The 19,972-nt window shown below is 36.6% G+C and overlaps 1 protein-coding gene across 3 annotated transcripts in view; it reads left to right on the forward strand.

Moving 5' to 3' along the window:
* Positions 1-19,580, forward strand: part of CENPF (centromere protein F) — a 44,206-nt gene extending 24,626 nt beyond the window's left edge. Inside the window, exons 12-20 of one of the 3 annotated variants that reach the window (XM_054822377.1) lie at positions 384-3,838; positions 5,419-7,713; positions 8,264-8,416; positions 9,515-9,691; positions 10,445-10,606; positions 12,205-12,391; positions 13,083-13,559; positions 15,647-15,840; positions 18,350-19,579. In XM_054822377.1, the coding sequence (XP_054678352.1) occupies positions 384-3,838; positions 5,419-7,713; positions 8,264-8,416; positions 9,515-9,691; positions 10,445-10,606; positions 12,205-12,391; positions 13,083-13,559; positions 15,647-15,840; positions 18,350-18,559 (7,310 nt within the window). In that variant the 3' untranslated portion in view covers positions 18,560-19,579. Of the gene's footprint in view, positions 1-383; positions 3,839-5,418; positions 7,714-8,263; positions 8,421-9,514; positions 9,692-10,444; positions 10,607-12,204; positions 12,392-13,082; positions 13,560-15,646; positions 15,841-18,349 lie in introns of those variants that run through there. The other 2 variants (XM_054822379.1, XM_054822380.1) reach the window with 2 other exon arrangements.
* The last annotated feature ends 392 nt before the right edge of the window (positions 19,581-19,972 follow it).

A 19,972-nucleotide genomic window follows, 5' to 3' on the forward strand; every position in this document is an offset into this window, starting at 1 on the left:
CAAGACTGATCCAGCAGAAGGTCACATACAGGAATTAGACCTGTCCTGTTACAAAAAAAAAGTCAGTGCTACTTTTATATAAAAACTTGGTGAAAGTGAGACACAGAAACAATGGGTAGTTGTACCTGAGAAGTAAGGAGTGACCGGCTTGGAGTGCAGACTTGAATCAGACTTCTGAGTGGAAAGTTAACAATGTCTATGTGTACATAGTGTCCCATAGCCTAAAGTATTATAAACAATCCTTTATCCAGTGATATAACTTGAGTAATGCTTTGCACTAGAATAAGAATTGAAAATAGTAAATAGTAATATTTCATCTAGAAAATTATCAGTAGAATCGCCAGTATCAACTGGGAAAGATTTGATGATGTTTTCTTTTACAGATAAGAATACTTCTCAGGAAGCACAGCTGAAGTTACTAGAAGAGGAATTTAAAAAGCAAGAAAGCTCCCTTTCACTGGAGAAGCTGAAAATAGCTTTAGCTGACATGGAAAAGCAACAAGATTTTACCCAAGACCTGCTCAAGGAAAAAGAAAATCATATTAAAGAACAAAACTGTAAAATAAGTAAAATGGAGGAAGAATCAGAAGCTTTGCAGAGACTCCTTGGATGCAAGCAGAGAGAATGTGAAGAACAGCAAAAAGAGGCTACTGCTTTTTCTCAATGGAAAAATGAAAACGATAATCTTATAAATAAACTTAAGTCTGAAAAGGAAGGTATGCTGACTCATATTAATGACTTGGAGAGTTCCCTTCAAAGTCAGCAAATCAAAAATCATGAGCATAGTGAGAAACTCAGAATGATGGAAACTGAAAGTGACAGGAAAAGCACAGAGATTAGAGAACTTAAAGCCATGCTGGAATGTAAAAGTGCAGAATTAGAAGAACAAAAAAATGCCTTTGATGAACTGCAGCGGAAAGCAGAATGTTCTGATAAAAAGTACTGTAAAGAAATAGAAAATATGTCCTGTAAAATATTCCAGCTTACTAACCAAGTTGGCGCACTGGAAGAAAAGTTACAATTAGCAGCCAGTGAAGGACTGCAAAGGCAGCAATGTTATAATGACCTGCTTGGTGAATATGAAAAAATCTGTTGTCTTGTAAAAGCAAAAGATACTTCAGAAATGACAGAAGATGGAGAAGTCAATTTACAAAGTGGTCAGGATGAAACTGATTTAGATAATATGCAACTTCCAGCAAATAACTCCATTGCCAAGTGTCACGGATGTGCAAGAGCTCTCCTAGAAGTAGGAAAAACTAAGGATCTGACCATTTTACAAGATCAGATCTCTTCTCTTGAGACTTCTGTAGTGGCTCAAAAGCAGCTGAATTCAAATCATCATCAGCAGTATAAAGACTTGCTGCAAATAAAGGATGAAACAGAAGAAAGATTATTTAATGTAGAACAGATGCATGAAAGCTTTGTGATGGAAACTAACCAGCACATTAGTAACTTGCAAGCGGATATATCAGCACGTCAGAAATTAATTGAAAAAACTTTAGCTATTCTTGAGGAAAAGGACATGCAACTGCAAACTCTGAATAAAAGATTAGAAAACCAACAAGGTGAGCTTCAGGATTTAAAGATCAATAATAAATTGCTTGAGGATTCAGTAAGACAGCTGAAGTTCATGTCTGGAACATGGGATTCAGAGAAGAAGTACATGTCTTCAACAATTTGTTCATATAGCAAAAAAATTGAGGAACTTACTGAAGAAAATGCAACCCTTAGGAATTTAAGCAGAGCTTTAGAGCAAGAACAAGTAACTTTACTGGAAGAAAATAAAAATATTTCTGATAGCTTAAAGGAAACAGAAGAAATAATTTCTGAAATGTCTGAAAAACACAAGGAGGAACGACAAAACATTGAATCAAGAACTGAAGAAATCAAAACAGAGTTTAAGGTTTTGCAAGCAAAGTATAAATCAGTGGAAGAAGAAAATGCACACATGATGAGTGTTCTGAGAGAGCAGACAACTGAATTTGAGGAAAAGAAAGCAAAATTAGAACAAGAGAAACAGGTATTTAGTGAGAATAAAGATATCTTACATAAACTAATAGCCTCAGAAGAAATAAAAAAGGATTTGATTCAAGAACTTCAGCAACTGCAGTCAGAATTTTCCAATATCCAATGTGTTTCTTCTACAGAGCTTGACTGTTTTAGTCAGGAAATGTTAAATGTTGGGGCAACAGAAAATACAAGGCAAGAGAAATGCGTTATCGTATTTCAAGACAAGGAGCGATTGGGGAAGGAACTAGAAACAAAAAGTGAACCTCTAATGTGTGATGTTAGTTGTGAACAGAGACTCCATTCAGAACAGTGGAGCAAGTCCATGGAAGAAAAGGATGCTGAGCTGAACAAATACCAAGTTAAACTTGAGCTTCTTCAAATGGATTTTGAGGACAGAGAACTCTCCCTAGAGAACTACAGGTTAGAAGTAATGCAGCTGGAGACTGCTTTAAAAGGAATGGAAGAAGAACTGAAGAAAAATGTGAGAGAGAGAGAGAGACTGCAGCAAGAACTACTCTCTGTTAAAGGATTGAAAAATTCAAATTCCCCACTTACAGCAATAGATGAAGATGGCCACTCATTGGAGTATAATTGTGATAGTGATTCCCAGAATTGTGGCAAAAGAGGAATGGATGAATGTTATTCATTGGTCTTGCTGGCATCCTCTTTGCAGGCAACGATAAACAATCTGAGTGAGCTTGAGAAAATGTGTGATAGGTTGCAGAGTGAGAACATTGTATTAGCCTTTGGATTGAAAGACTCAAAAACCAGTGGCATCACAGGTATTAATGAAGTGGCAAAGGAGGAAAAGAACATAATGAATGCAGATAAAAATTTAAAAGCGGAGAAAGTGACTTTTCCTGATGAACTTATGGATCAAAGTGATAATAGTGATCTGAGACTGTATTTTGATAATAAGGAAATGTCCTTCAAACTTAAAGAATGCAGTACTGGACCCAGTTCTGACTATGAAGATTTAAAATTGTCCAGCAAAGAAGTTAAAATACACTTTGCTGAAATAAGAGAGAAGCTTTTGTCTTTCCAGAATGAACATATAAAATTATATGAACAACATTGCAGTATGAGCTCAAAGATATTTGAGTTACAGTCTCGTATTGAAATATTGAAGGCAGAAAATTCTGCGTTGTCAAGAAGTCTGAGCAATGCTCATACAGGTAATATGAGAGTGTCACTATCTTCTAGCCAAAATGACACGCTGTTTAAATTAAATGAAACGAAGTCCACAGTTTCTTCCTCAGATCTTCTTGAAAGCCTTTGTTTTGTAGAAGTGAGTGAGGTGGTTGATTCTTGTAACACTGGTACGTGCAAATGGACAGAGGAAATGAATCAGCCGGATAGTTCTGCAGAAATAATTCCAGAAGATGCAACAAAAGTTTTGGTTGAAAATTGTCATAATGATCACAAATGGGACTCTGTTAGAGAGCTCAGGAGGAGTACTCCTAGAAAATCTAACCTTGAGAGTAGGGCTGAAGAACTTCAGAAGCTGTGTCAGACATATAAGAAGGCCATCAAGGTGCTGGAGGACCAATTTCACATTCAAGAGAATATGAAAAATGAGGAAATACAAGAGCTGAAAAAAGTTATACTTTCTGAAAGAAAAGAAATAGATCATCTCAAACAGCAAAATCAATCTGACAAGGAAGAATGGCAGCAGAAACTGAATAATGTGACTATGGAGATGGAGTGCAAACTGGCAGCAGAAAGAAAACAAACTGAGAATCTGTCTTTGGAGCTGGAAGCAGCAAGACTCCAACTACAAGTCCTTGATTTAAGTTCTCATTCACTGCTGTGCACGGATATTGAAAATGTAAGTAATTGCTGTCAGGCAAATCAGTTTTATGTAAACTCTTTGATTTATGGTAGGCCAAATGTAAATGTTGAAATTACATGTGTTTAAGAATGTGCCCCATAGAAGCAGTACTGTTCTTTAGAGAAAGTAGAAAAATAATCTGTACCTTGAGTTCTGGTATCATGAGAAATAACACATGATGACAAAACCAACAAGTTTAGTCTGTTAGAGTTCTGTAACACTTTTCACTAATTTCTTGATTTTTTTTTTTTCAGGCCTGTGTCAGTGTGGAACCTGCTGTGTGAGTGTGCATGCACTGTATGCAGCTGTATGGTGCTTACAAGCTTAGATCTCTGATTTAACACAGTCTGTTAAAGAAGCATACACTTCCCATGTCCCTTCATGGGGCAAGTAAACTAGGACTGCTACCACACCTCTAATTCCTTTTAGCACTGTCAACAGCAAACCAGAATGAGCTGGTAGCAGAACAGTTCATGTTCATTTCTGCCTGAATTTCTTTAGAATGTCTAAGGGAACAAGAAATTTGGGAGTCAGCGCTGCCTTTTTTCAGCACTGTAGATGGTGTGCAACCAGTGAACTAGATTTTGCTGCTTCTTGTAAGGAGTGGAAGAATCAAAACTTCACTCAGAATAGGGGAAAACCAGTTTAATTCTTGCATACAGTTTATTAGACTAATTCCCCTTAAAAATAAATCTAACAGGTGCATTTTCTGCTTGTGAGAATTCCAGTTTTTACCAATAGGTCTGGTGCAAGCGGCCTCCAGTGCCCAGTCAACATAGACTCAGAAATTAAAGTTTAACACTGTTGCCAGAGCATCTTGAAAGTCTACATTTTGGCCAAATGCACAACACCAAGCAACTGTTCCTTGCAGAGAAGAAAATCTTTCACTTGTATGCATTGCTTGCAATTCACACAGAGCATCCACACTGATACATAAACACTTCAAGAAGGAAATACTGTTCCTCACTGTACATAGCTGGAGCTTCTTAAGATGAAGTACTCAATAGAGATCATTTAGGTGCTGCCTTCAGACCCAGTTCTTTATTTGAGCCCTCAAGTTTTGAAGTTACTTATTTTTATTGTTTCAAATGAGAGCATCAGGTGGCGCCAAATGTAAGCCCAGCTCTGACAGACAGTGGTAACTTGGGAAGGGGATTGTTTGAGGATTTGGGCTTGTGTCCCTTGAAGATTCTCTGGTGTCTAATAGAAGGTGGGCAGTAAACCTTTCACCCATTAGTGATACTAATAATTTTTCTCTTTGTCACGTAGACACCCATTTTCCCAAAATATGGAGGCATGTGGTATCTTTGCACTTAATCTTTTAGTAAATTTGGCTGAAATTTATCCCTCAGTATCCTTAAAACCTTTTGGCCAAAGATGCATGTGTGCATAAGTAAGTGTAAATCCTTTCCGTAAGAAATTAGATTCTGAAGTAGAGAGGGATGCTATCTATTTATTTCGCATAAGAGGAAGAGCTTTACTGGTTTAAGAAAACTTTTAAAACTCACCTTGGTTTTTGTCTTATATGTATTCTTTTTCTATTCCTTTTTTAATGGATTGATTCTTAACCCTTGCAGAACACTGAACAAGAAAACAAGAGCCCTTATCAGTTGGGAGTGCCTATTGAAAATTCAGCACTGAAAAGCAATAAACCTGAACTAGTCCCCATTGAGAAAATGGCTGTAGGAGATACCTCTGTGTGTGAAAATGGAGCTGGGACTGCTGAAGCAAGATTAATGGAAGATTATACTGAGAAGTTTTCTGGAGAACACAAATGTAGAAATATGTCAGGAAAAATAACTAACCCTTCAGATCATGCCAGTGCATTGTCATTTTCCAATAGCAGTATGTCTTTGAGTGCAGGGGATTTCTTTGAAAATCAAATAACCACTGAAACGCTTCAGGAGGAGGCAAAACAACAAACTGCTGAAAAGCTGATCTATGAGACAGAAGAAAGCTGTAAAGATGTTGATTTACTGATGAAAGTTGAGCAATTAAACTTGGAGCTGAAATTTCAGAATGCACAATTAACTCCAAAGAGCTCAGCTTTTGCAGAAGTGGAGGAAGCTACTGTCATTGTTAAGGAAGGAAACTGTGACATAGAGGAAAAATTAGAATCAGTATCTGTCAATAAGCAGCAATTATCTCTTGGAGTAGTGTCATTAGAAAAAGAACCCAAGAAAGTAAAGTCTGAGCTGGAGATATATAAAGTTAGATCGTCTAATGCAGCAGACACATCGGATGAGGTAGAAATGATCAAGAGAGATTGTTACGAACAATTTCTTGCAGCTGAAAATGAACAGAGGAGGCCTAAATCTGAGCAAGTTAATATTGAGAACCATGCCTTGTTCACAGAGAATGATATTGAAATGCTCCAGGCAAAATGTCAGCAATTAGAAAGGGAGAGGGAAGTTAACCTGAAAACTATTTCTACCTTTCAAGAGCACCTTTTTTCAGTCACAGCTGAGAGAAACCATATTGGCCAAGAACTGAGTATTTTGTCTGAAAATAAAAAAGAATTGGATCAGAAGTATCAGAAGCTACAAGAGAAATTAAAAGAGCTAGAGTCAACTAAGGTGGATTCTACTGAATTCATTAGAAGGTTAGAGGGTGAAGTGAGAACACAAACAAATCTGCTTGAGGCTGCAAAATCTGATGTAAATCAATTATCAAGTGAAAAAGATCATCTTCTGCAGAAATTGCAAAGTTTAGAAAAGGATGCTGTGTCTTTTGCCTTAGAAAAAGAAAAACTCCAAAACACAGCAGCAGATTTGAACAAGGAGAAAGAGCTGCTTGTAAGAGAGTCAGAAATGATGCAGAGTAAATTAAGTTCATCAGAAATGGAAAATTCAAAGCTTTCTAGATCTTTGGAAGGCTTGTTAATGGAAAAAGGTGAACTCGCTGCTAGACTCAGTTCAGCACAGAAAGAAGTAGACCAAATGCGATACGGAATTGAGAAGCTGAAAGTAAAAATTGAATCCGATGAGAAGAAAAAACACCACGTTGCTGAAAAGCTGAAAGAGAGTGAACGGAAAGCTGACTTTCTTATGGATAAAATAGAGAGGCTTGAAAGAGAATTGGAGATGTCAGAGAAAAACCTCGAAGATGCAATTGTTCAGTCAGAGACTGCTAAAGCAGAAGCAGAAACATTAACGGTGGAAATGGAAGAGATGGCTGAAAAGCTGAAATGTTTTAACTCAGAAATTGATGTCCTCACCTCACAAAAACAGTGTTTGGCTAAAGATTTAAAAGAAAAGCAGGAAAGAATCCTTGAACTGGAGTCTTCAAATTTGACTACAGCAAAACTGTTAGAAGAAAAGGAGGAAGAAAAGATGCAAATCAAGGATGAGTTTGAAAATACCGTGATATTGCTGAAATCCGAGCTCAAAGACATAAGTGAGAAATTAGAGTTTTCTTGCAAGGAGGAAGCAGATGCTAGAGCAAAAGAGCAAGTCTTGATTAATCAGGTGGCTCGTCTTGAGCAAGATAAAACAACACTATCACAGGAATGTCAGGAAATAAAAAATGAAAATATCAAATTGGATCAAATGAGGGAAGTACTTGTTCAAGAATTGATGGATTGTAAACAAAAACTCAATGAAAAAGTGCAGGAAAGCAGTGCTCTTGAAAAGCAGGTGAAAGAAACAGAGGAGCTGTCTTTACAGCTGACACACATGCAACATGAGCAGGAATGTTGGTACCAGGAAAAAAAAAGGCTGCAGAATTTGATTGCTGAGTTGAAGCTGAAGGAGCAACATTTTTCTGATAATGAAACCTTTCTGGATATCCTGAATGTTCTAAAAGTGTCTTATAAGGATCTTGAGAAGGAACTGGAATCTACACTTTGTGAAAAGAGCACTTTATGTAAAAAGGTAACACCATTTCTGTTAGGGTAGGGTTCCCTTTTTAAGAAGGAGGATGAAGTTTCCTCTGGGCTTACCACTTCCTTAATAAATTATATCTTAAAATAATTTTAACCTCAGACTTTTATAGTAAGCATCCTATTTTTACAATTATGTTTTCAATGCAATCGTGAGTTTGCATTGAAGTTACAGAGCTGGAAAGCACAACATTGTTTTGTGTAGGATGAATGGGAAGGTTGCTCGAAAGTAGGCATGGAAGTTTAATCGAATAATACGGGATAGTTTCCTCTTTCCTGTAGAAGAAAAAAGAGGAAAGACAAATTAGTATTGGGTGAGTGAGTTTTTATATCAAGAATAAGTACTTTGGAGCTCAAAAGAAAGAGAAACAACAATTGGACACTGGCCATGTGAAAACAGTGTTAGCCTGTTGTGACTTGCTTGGAGTTGGACCAGCTATGGGAATAAAATAACCCATCTTAAAAACTGCTTGTTGCATATAAGAAAATTCTTTGGAGGGCATGACACTTGTTAAAAATAATTATGGAAAATTTAATTTCAGGTAAATGAACTGACTGAAAGTCATACTGAACTGCAAGTCAAGCTAAGTGATACTGAACAGAAGATTTCCAAATTACAGGAAGAATTTACCACAGAAAGAAAAAAGCTTGCTGAAGAAAGGCAACTTATCCAAGAACATTCAGAAAAGAACAAAGTTAGTTACTCCATGTGTAGTATTTCTGTGTTCAAGGCCAGTTGCTCAAGTACAGTAAATGTGTGGAGGTTGGTTAAGGGAGCTGTGCTAATGTACAGTATCAGAAGTTCTTGCTTCTGAATTTCCAAAAAATTAATGTTCTCTTTTGAGATAGAATGATTAAGTAATAGTTTTTTCCCCTCTTCCTTCTATTGAAACTATGTTTTCTTGGCATAAAGGCCACAGGTGGATATGTAGAAATTATTCAGTGCCAAGAAATTGTCTCTACTACAGGCATTCAATCATCAGACTGAGGATATTAGATAAAAAATGTAACAAGTTCCTCAAGTTTGTTTTAAAACTAAACTACTTTCACTGTTTCAATAGTCTTAAAGTACTGTTAGGACAAAGTCAAGGGAGAAACAATTTTAGAGTCTTTATTTTTAATTTGTTTATATTTAATTCTTAGAGGCTGTTTTACCATCTAGATGACTGTAGGTCTTATTTGTGAACAATATTATGTGTTTAAACCAGCTTAAGTGGTTTTGTGACCTACTAACATTTTTTACAAAATTTTATAACCAGATGTTTGCTACTGTTGTGGTGCTGAGGATTTTGAGTGGGAAAAGAAAAGAGATTTCTGCAACTTTCAGAAATCCTGTATGGAAATACAGGCCAGCTGTCCAAAAAGTACAGTTATAAAAATGGATCAAAATTAAAATGCTTAGAAAGTTTTGTCATCTTAAAGAGGGTGAGGAAAGTGATCTAGTGACCCTTAACCTCTCAAGTCACTCTGAGAGGGAACAATGTTTGGAGAGGTTAAGCTTTAATTTTAGCAGTACTGCTTGATTTAACATTGCTTGCAAACTTGCACTCGGCATACCACTCAGATCATAATGTTTTTCAGAAGACCCTCCTTTGCCTCCTATCCTGCCCTTTGTGTTCAGGCGTTCCATTCTTTGATTAAAGTGTGTTTAGCCACTGTTAAGTACTTTTTTCTTACCAAGTTGTTTCTGGAGATTCAAATATTTCAGATGTAAGTCAAATAGTTTAATGGGTCAACTGTTTCTCCATTGAGAAAATTCTAAATACCAAAGAATGTGCTATTACTGTTTACAGAATCAGCTGCATCTAACTATGTTAGAAAAAAATGAACTGACTAAGAGTTTGGAGATGGTCTGGAAAGAACTACAAGAAAAAGAAAGTGAAATGAAAAAAGAAATATCAGAATACAAAGACAGACTACTTCAAGCAGAGAAAGAGCATCAGGATGCTCTGACAGAAGCAAACCGAAAGGTAAATCAGAAAATGGGAAGAATGGTGCTGTAAGTTTTTAATTAAATTCTATGTATTTTACAAAATTTTGCTGATCCTATTGCAAAAGAAATTATCTTTGCTAACAATTTTTCCAAACTCTATATATGCTTACCTTCGAACTCAGTGAGTATTAAATTAACTTTTTTCCATATAGCTAGCAGTAAAAGGTCAATTTACCTGAGAACTCAGTAAGCGTTAAGCATATATATAAATTTATATGGGACTATACATTTGAAAAAGGGAAAGCAACAGTATGTTTTAGTCCAGGAAATGGTTGTTTTGGTATGAATGGGGAAGAAAGATTAACCACTGTAGGATATAAGGGCAAATTTTTTGGAAATGCGTGTCAGCCATGCTGCATACAGTAAGCCATCATCTTTTCTGCAGAAATATCTGTCTGTGAAGATGTACTTGAGGTTAGTAGGACACAGGCAAACATTTTACTATAATTATTTCTTAATTTACTTTATATTCATAAGAATGAAAATTTAAGAGCAAGCTACGGTAAAATATAATGGCTTTCTAATGGCAGACTTCTTAGAGGCAAGATTCTGGTGTTCAAAATGTAAATTTGAGAAAAATTACTCTTCCAGTTTTAAACTCCTCAAAACATACCAAGCACATTTGCTGTGGAATTCCTGTGGGCTGTGATATGCTTTTATGCACATCTTTAAAATACAACTCAATGTCCTTTTTGGTATCATAGCAATTAGGTACATTTTCTTTCTCTAGAATGAAGTAGAAATTGAGGCCTGTCAAGATAAGATGAAATCACTGGAGCACTTTATTAGCTCACAAAAATTGGAAATTGAGCATTTGAAGTCAAATAAAGAAGAACTAAATAATTCCCTTAAAGAAGCTAATCAAACTTTAGGAGAACTCCTAAAAACTAAGGTAAGAAAAAAATTACGTAAGCGTTGCCAATTACATGACACCCAAGGCAAATGTAGAATTGGGAACCAGTGCTCCAGAGTTTTGGCTTGACGTTGATACAGTCTTTGTTTCATTAATGAGAATATGGAGCACGGAGGCAAAATTGTTACTATTGATCTACATTAGAAAAATTCTGTTATATATGCCATGAGTGAGCTCACCTGGAATTGGTTTGTGATACTAAACGCAGCAGTCTATTGTCTATGCTGAACACTGCAAGTGGGTTATGACGTGGTTAGAACACACTCAGAGACTTTGCAGTGCCTCTCTTTTCCATTTGTAAATGACTTTGATGATAAAAGATACAATGTTCTGTCTTAAGCTTTAGTTTTGATACATTGCTCTTGATTCTTTAGAGTTTATAAATTCCATTTTATATAGAATTCTCATTGCAATTAACTAGTATAATTCTCTAAATGACAGAACTGTTCTCAGTGATGATAGAATGAGCTCCACATACTGTGAACAACTGACAGCTGGGAACAGTTCTAGTTCTAAATGTGCTCGGTTTGCTTTCTAGTAGCACAGGTGGAGTTTAACTGTCCATATAACTGAATTTCTGTATTAATTTTCCCTTGCATTTTTCTCATGTACTTTTTTTTGTCCTTCTGTATGTGATTGCTGGCTCCAATTCTCTACTCCCACTTTGGCAATGAGTGTGTCTCTAAATGCCCTCTTGAAGAAACATAATCAATTCAATTTACTTGCAAGTAAACACTGAATTGCAATATGTTCATTGTGCTCAACAGTTCTTTATTCCAAAGGGCCCTCCACTGTGGTGTTAATTTGTTTAATGCTAGCAGTCCGATGATGTAGTACTATAGGATATGTGCCAGTGACAGCAAACAGTACCCATGGTACCGTAAATGTAGCATACAGGGCTTCCAGATGTGCTCACTGTGTGGTATTTGCATACAGGTCGGTACCAGATGAGCAGGCAGAAGCCCAGGAGAGCGGAAGTGGGTGGAAAGGAATGATCTGCTGCTGCTCAGAATAGTATATTTGAGCTGGAATTTAAAGCGCAAAGCAGGCCGGGGTTATCTTGCCTCTGTGATAATAAGATGTATTAGGGATAAAAAGAAGAATAAAGAAGACTCAGACTAGGAGAGTGCACTTTAAATTTTAGACTATTGGTTTGAGATTTGTTACCTGGAAAGCAGTGCTTTTTTATGCCACGTCAATGAAGTGGCAACAGGTGGAAAAAGGACTACTGTCTCAGAGTTCATACAGCCTCCTCATAGTTAGGATGCTAGTCTTGACATCAGTAATCTGAACATTCATAATTTATGGGTATAGCTGAAGAGAATAAGTCTTCCTTACTGGTATTTGAATTCTTGTTTTTCTGCTGAGTTAATCACCTGTATGTACCAGTCTAGTAAGAGGACTTTCGTGTTTCCTGCAGTAAAGGAGCTGCTATAATGAGGTTGTATGGAAACAAGCAAACAAGTATACATTACAACCATGCTCTACAGCCAATATCGTCAAATACATTTGACACTGTAATGCTTAAATGGAAGAATTATGTTTCTGGTGTAATAACTACATTTCTTACTTTGTAGGCTGAAAATATCAACATTATAGTTCAACTGAAGAAGGAAAATGAATTTGCTCACAGTAAAGTGCAGCTGTGGATGAAATCCTGTAAGCAGATGGAACAGGAAAAGGAAATATTGCAGAAACAACTAGTTGAACGTGACGAACTGTTAAAGAAGAAAAATCTAGCTATGTCAAAGTTTAAGAAAGAAGGTAACTGAATCTAGATTGTCTTAATGATTTCCTAGCAAGGCATTAGTTTGTAAAACTTTTTTTCCCTAAAATGCCCATTTGCATAAGCAGCTCTAATACAGAGCATGATTCTTAACTAGTATAAAATAAGTACAATGGCAAATCTGTCAAATGTTTTGAAAATCTAGTTCATCTTCTTTCTCGTAAAGTATCAGAGGCAACTCTGGATTATGAATATATATTTGAAATATTACATTTTTGTGGTTAAAAGTAACTTAAGGAAGAAAGGGAATGTTTTTCTTAATAACAAAAGCTTACGTACTTCTTTTATCATTTTCCAGCAAGCTTTCCCCTCTCACTCTCATGCTTTGTTCACTATATTTCAGCTCATCTCATGTGATGCACTGTTTGTAAATGATACTTGAAAGAAGTTAGGAGTACAAACTTGAGCATTCAGGGACATGACAGGGAAAATGCCCATGCATTGGCCAAGGGTTCTCTTCAAATTTTGCATATTTGTTCTCTATTTAGCAAATACATTATTATATCTAAGATATTATTGATTTTGTTATACACTGACATTTTTATAGTTGCACAGTTATAGAACATGTATAATTAATTAAAAGATGTATGACCATTGCATTATAAATTCTTATATATACATCTATTTTTTTACGTCGATTATATGAATAACAATATTTTACTTTGAAAGGTGCTGATGAGAATGCCATTACGGAAGAAATTAAGTTAAAACTGGAAGAATTACAGGAATCTACAGAAGTGAAAACCAGAGAAGCAAATGAGAACTTGGAGAAATACTGCTCTCTAATTGTTAAATGTTATAAACTAGAGGAAGCAAATGAGATGCTAAAAACACAAGTTAGTTTGTTGAGTGCTCAGCTGAAACAGCCAACAAGTGATGCTGTCAGCACTCCTTTGCTGAATTCAGGTAACTCATTAACAGTGAGCAATCAGTCTGTCGAAGAGATGAGGTCAGATGAAGATACTACTAAGCTTTCAAGTAAAAGGCGGAGATACGAAGACAACAGGAAGGATAACGGAGAACCAAGATCCCCTGTGCCAGAGACTTCATCCAAAAAAAAAAGGAAGGATGATATCTGTCAAAATCTGCTGGGTCAGGAGAACACAGACGATGAGCCAGATGGTCTTCCAGAAGTAGTGAAAAAAGGTATTTATAGTGTTTTACAAAGGCAAACGTTCTCTGAGCGTAGCAGGTGTGTTTTTCTCTTTTCTTTTGCTGAATTAGTTTTACTCTGGGTTAGTAGATGACTATGCAAGTATTCTTGGTGACAATGATGGAAGGTGAAAGTAGTCAATGGGAGATGTGCCAGTTAGTGCCAAGTTAGTGTTTGTGGAGCTGTGGTGTTAGGCCAGCATAATGTTCGTGTTGGTTTAATAACTACCGTTTTGCCTAAGAGTTAAATGGTCCTGGCAGTCACAACTTGGTAGTTCTTTGTGGTGCTTGTATTAGAGGCTAAGCATATGATATGTAACAGCAACAAAGTTTTGCTGACAAAAGACTTGCTCTAGTAATTGAAAAGCATTATTAAACCATTCACTGAACCTTACAGGAGAATAGATGTAGAGTGAATCTAATCTTAAAGGCCACAAGTTGGGAGTGCTAGAGTACTGTGCTGTGATGGAGTCATGGTTCCTCCCTCCATAGCCCCATGTTTCCTTCAGTATTACTCCTTACAAGATGAAAGAGGTGGTTAATAGCTATGTGGGTTCTGACTGGCAAGTGGTTGGTGGTGAGGGCTGTCCTGTGCTGGACATGGCTGGTTCCAGCTGGCTCCGAAGGACAAAACTATGTGCCAAAATGGAACCAGTCAGAGGTGTTTGTTACGTCTCTGTGAAAATGTGAGTAAGAAAGGGTGGTAAATACTGAGACAAGGGAAAAACAATGGCAGGGCTGGAGGGACGGGACTGATGCTGAAGCAAAGTATCATACTGAGCAGGTTATGGGGCCGAGGGCAGTGGTGGTGGCCCAAGGGGGGCTGAGAGGAGACTGAGGAGGAGGTACGGCCCCAAAGAGACTACAGTTGGTGGGTTCCGCCATGTTTGAGCAACTGAGTTAAAAACAAGGAGCAGAATCTGACTCCGTCTCCTGCACTCCTGTCACCCCACAGAAGGGACTGAGTATAACATGTGGTAAGGCAATTGGAGACCAGAAACTGGGGAGGAGAGGTGTCTGGAGGGAAGCCGAGGTGTTTTCCCCAAGTGTTTGTTTATTTGTGTGCTTTTATTTCTTTCAATACCAGAATCAGTAATTAAAAGTGTGCTAATTGGCAATACATTAAATTGATTAAAATTCCCTGAGTTGTAACTGCCTTGCTCGCAGCAGTAATATATTAACATCTTCACGGGAGTTCAGTTTCATTCTGCTATGAATGCAATTAGGTAGACTGATATTCCATATAAGGGTTCATGGTAGCAGAAAATAACTGAGAAGATTGCACAAATCAGGGCTTGAAAAATACATTGTGTGTTCAACTACCTATTAAGTACCCCTTTATAATAAATGCAATTGCAATCATTACATAGAGATAGTGAATCACCTCAACTTCAGTGATCATTCCCAGAAGTCAAGATTTCTAAGTCTTTCATTTTCTTGCCCAGAGAGGTTGTGGATGCCCCCTCCCTGGAAGTGTTTAAGACCAGGTTGGATGAGGCTTTGGGCAATGTGGTCTAGTGGAGGGTGTCCTGCCCGCGGCAGGGGGGTTGGAACTAGATGGTCTTTGAGGTCCCTTCCAACACAAACCATTCTATGATTCTATGATTATTATTTTTCTGGAAATACACCTGTTTTGAGGACATATGTGCCAGTTACTGTTTGACTTCTAGGCTAAATAGAGATATAATAGACAGTCTATAACACTGTAGTTCTATGTAGAGAAAAATACGAAAAATCAAGAATATCATGCCATCGTATTGTGTTCTGATTGAATTCTAGTAAGACCAGTACATGTTTTCAGACTGAAATTATTCTCCAGATAATAATGTACCTGTAAAGAAAAACACCAAACACTTTGCTATAGAATTACTGTTGTACCTTGTCTACAGTTTCCAGGGCTTGCATGTGAATTTTGGAATACATGAGATCTGTTCAGCAATCTTTTTAATCTGTTTACTTCAACAGAACAAATTATTTATTTTAATCAGCTATTTTTATCCCTGTTCTGAAAAAAAAAAGAAGATTCATTTGAGAAAGTGTAATTTATTTAGCTGTTTTTAATAAAGTTGTTTATTTTTCAGGGTTTGCTGATATCCCCACTGGAAAGATTAGCCCTTATATTTTACGTAGAACAACCCTAAATCTAAGAACCAGTCCCCAGCTGGCTTCCCCAAGTGAGAAATTGCCTTTGCCTACACAAGATCTACAAAAATGCAGACCAGATAATCCTGGTGAGCGCTCCTGTTCGACAGCTGGTGGCAGCAAACCACAAAAGGTAAGTTTAAAAAAATTTATCTGGGTATTAAAGCCATGGGGAAAACTAATACATTCAGTAAATGTATTCATCTTGCCAAGTAAGTTTGTGGACATATCACTGTTCTTTACATTTCTCAGCAATACAGTGAAGATAAGATCATAAATCCTGAATCACTAAAGCATGACAGAGGTTTTGACCGTGCTAGCAATCTGCAAATTGTCCCTGTGATGTAATTTGTGACTTCATAGGGAAACCCATTAAGAAATGTAAATTAAATGCAGGTATAATTTCAATTTCTTATAATGGATATTAAAGAGCAGGTATTCCTTATACTGTGGTTTCTTAGGTTTCAGAAAAAGTAAACAGCAAAAGAATTAACCTCTGAGAGTCTTGAGTTGAGGCTTAAAGTTTTCTTCTAACAACTTTTCTTGGAATTCCAGATTCAAGATGCTATAAAATAACTATAGATATTTGAGAGACCGTTAAACATGTAAGTAGGGAACATTTAGATGGTAAAGAAACTAGACTTAGTGCTTACCAGATTTTAAGGTTATCAGAACAAATAAATACTACAGCGTTAGGTTTTGAAAGCTGATTTTTACTAAGAAAAGTTTAGTAACTGAAGTTTACATTAATTTTGCAAGTGTTTTCAGTAATATGATACACTGCTAAATGTTTCGTAGTACATCAGAATAAGGTGTTCTTCCTAAGCTGATGCAAATCCTTTGCAGATAGAGAAAAATGTTTCAGCTTTAGGATAGAAATAGACCTTTTGTTGTCTGAAATCTCCAAAGTTTTTAACCATGCTATCTCAAGCTAAGCAATAAGAATTTGAGAATAGTTATTATATAGTGATACTTCTTTACTAAGGGCTACATAGAAATATCCCAATAGATAAAAATTCTTCCAGTTTGCCAGGTTACACAAAAGCATTCTCTTGGCAATAAGTGAAATCTGCCACACAGCCAAATGTGAAGCCATAAAGCAAGAGTACTAGTTTTGCTGGTTTGTTTTTTATAAATTGCAGCTATTTTGTGTTAGCACATAATGTATGTTGGCAAGATACCAAAAGTAAGTAAAGGCAAGAGCTACAGAGTTTAGTGGATGTACAGGTTTTGAGGCCAGAAAGTACCCTTGGGAAGACGAGTCAGGTCAGAGCCATAATTTGTTTTGAGCTATAGCAATAGGAAATCTGTATTTTTGAAAAGAGCACGAACTCATTGAATTCGTCTATGTTGTTTCAAGGGTTAATTACCCTACTTGCCAAAATTTGCTGCTGCTTTCAGACATTGCCTGGAGGTCTGTGTTTTATTACTGTTTCATTAAGTGATGCCAATAAATTTTATTTACACTCATTTATGTATGTTTTCCTGTAACTTGAGAAACAAAGGGAGGGTGTTGCTTGTAAAGAAACTCAGTAGTGCAAAAAAGAAAGGAAGCCTTGCCTGCAGAAAGCTGTCATAATCACCTGCCAGCATGGTGTAAACTTGTTGTAGGTTCTCGCTGACCATAGTCAAGGTTACAGCAAATAACAAGTAATCAGTAATAAATTGTTTTTAATTTAACTGGGGGAGGGATATCCCAAACAGTCCTCCTCTTTGCCTAAGCTTGTATTGTCTAGGTCTAAGGACAGGCTACTCCTTACCTTCCACTATACAGGCAAAATTAAGATTTCAGGGTTGGTTTTTTTTTCCTCAAGTGTAAATATGCGGAAGTCATCAGGTCTAAGAATTTGTGCCCTTCTCTGTTTGGCATTGCTGGATATATGTGTTTGTTTTATACCAAGGTGATGTACATCTGGGAATTTCTGGAGGAATTGCTCATAATATAATTTCATCATTTGTTGAAACCATCAAAACCTGTTGTTTCATGCTTTTTATATTAATACAGTAAACGGTGTGTCTTATTTTAAAAGTGAAATAAGCCTTGTTTCCTTCTCTTTGACAAGCACTTATACGTACTTCATTTCAGACACCCAGTTTCAAACTGTTGCAAATTTCTCATGGTGTTTAAAATGTGCCCTGTCATTTTCATATGCAAATTTATTCACTTTCCTATGTGAATTTAATGTAGAATTTAAATTGAGTGCTTTGACTGCTCATCAGTTAAAACATGAAAGCAATGGTTTCTGTCCAGATGTCAGCAAAAAGAGTGACAACTATGTTTTATGTTTGCAGAATATGTATAGGAAAAATGAAATACAGATCTCAGTACACAATACCTGGTACCTTAATAAACAGATGAAGAGTACTGTCTGTTCCTGGTTTAGCTTTTTTCTGCTCCTAGCAAATAGCTTGCCAGCTGTGTAGCAGATATTCCATCTTATACCACACCAAAACAATTGTTATCAAGTCTCACTGTATTGTATATCCAAAGTGATAAATGTCTTCAAAATATTTTTCTGTTTTCAATATACATATATATTTGGTTTTTTGCAAATTCCAAATATTTAGTCTTTTGACCTGCTGCAGAAAGCTAATATGGTTTTCCATTACCAGTAAAATAGGAGTTTTTGTGTGTGTTACAGGTAAATGACGAACAGCGGTCCCAAGCAGTAACAGCTTTTCCACCAATAAAATCTACTTCAAGGTCACCACTTTGCCCATATAAGCAATCTTCAAAAACTGTCTCTGATAATATTAGGGAGAGTCGTATGATGCACAAAGCCAAAAATTCTCTAAATGAACAAGGACTACCTGAGCAAGATGAGCAAAAAGAAGATTGTAAGGTGCAGTAAATCTATGTGGACTTAATCACAACTCAGAATAACTGACGATCAAAAACCAGTTTGTGAAATAAATATCATAACTATATGGAGGGCACCATTTTGTCTTATCCAATGCTTAACAATATATGGGTTCTGCAGAGCTTGTTCTTGAATATTTACTAATACCAATAGTCACTCAAACTTGTGGAATAGTAATGAAGGAACAGATATAATTGATCCCATGTAGAATTTTCTGTAAATAATTGTTCATAAATCTGTTAAAAAATTAAACCATGTTGCCATGTAGTTCATTGTTGCCATTTTTTCTGTGTACTGAAGGTTGATTTACAAATGGAAACTAAGATATAGAGATACCTAAGTATCTCTAAAAATATTAGGTTCCAGAAAAAATGAGCCAAACACTATTGGATGATTCAAAATGAAGCAGTGACTTCCTTTGCAAGTGCAAACCCAAATATAAGACCAGATGTAAGATGCATCCAGTGCACAGGTCCAGTGCACAGTGTCTTGGTATCTCTTTTTCCAGCTGGAATAACATTGTGCAAAGGCAGATGAGACCTGATCTGAACAAACCTAGAGAGGAGTCTGTTTTCCCTGAAACTGAGCGTGTGCCAGTCCATCTCTTTGTACTTCCTGGTATGCACTGGCACTGGCTTTGACCATAGCTAAAGGTCTTACAATGTTAATCTTCACCTCTGCATAATGGCCCTTGGCCAGCCAGTCTGAGTCTCTGCAGGTCACCCTTCACCCTGACAATGCTCGGTCTCAAATGTGTCACTTTATATGAAAATCATTGCAGACTTGTACCTGATGTAATGAGAGAGGATGTGTTGGAGAAATGGTCAGGTGTCAAGAAATATCTGAATAGAATGCCCTCTCTTAATCCCTTTTCATTTAAGAAAAATACTATTTGAGATTCCAAAAAGAAGGTAAGTCTCCTAGAAATAGTGTTTAAGATTCTGGTATCATCAATGTAAGAAAATAAGTCCATCTAGTTTATGATAGTGCACTTGGATTTAGGACGATTCATTAGAAATAAGCTCACCACAACAAGCTTGTACTTGTGGATTTCAAAGGTCTAATTGGGCTTGCTCAGTAGCACAGAGCAATTCTGTGCAAGAGAAAAGGGTGACATCAACTAAACCAGTCATTATCCAACTGAACAGAAATTACTTTCCATTAATTCATATTGCTTATGCTTGCCTCCTCAGGCCAGGTATTAGGAAAATCAAGCTCCTGTATGTAAGCAGTATTGCCCTGACTCCAAGTTGCACAGCAGAGAGGCATTTATTTTCACCTTATTCTTCCGTCAGAAAGATGTTGTTTCTCCTTTCAACAAAAGTGGGTAATAATGTTTTCTACTCCTTGAAAGAGATTCCTTAACTTAAAATAAAAGCCAATACTTTTGTTCCAAGTTCAACT

The sequence above is a fragment of the Grus americana genome, chromosome 3 (genome assembly GCF_028858705.1).
Source record: "Grus americana isolate bGruAme1 chromosome 3, bGruAme1.mat, whole genome shotgun sequence".
In the NCBI taxonomy this organism is placed as follows: Eukaryota; Metazoa; Chordata; class Aves; order Gruiformes; family Gruidae; genus Grus; species Grus americana.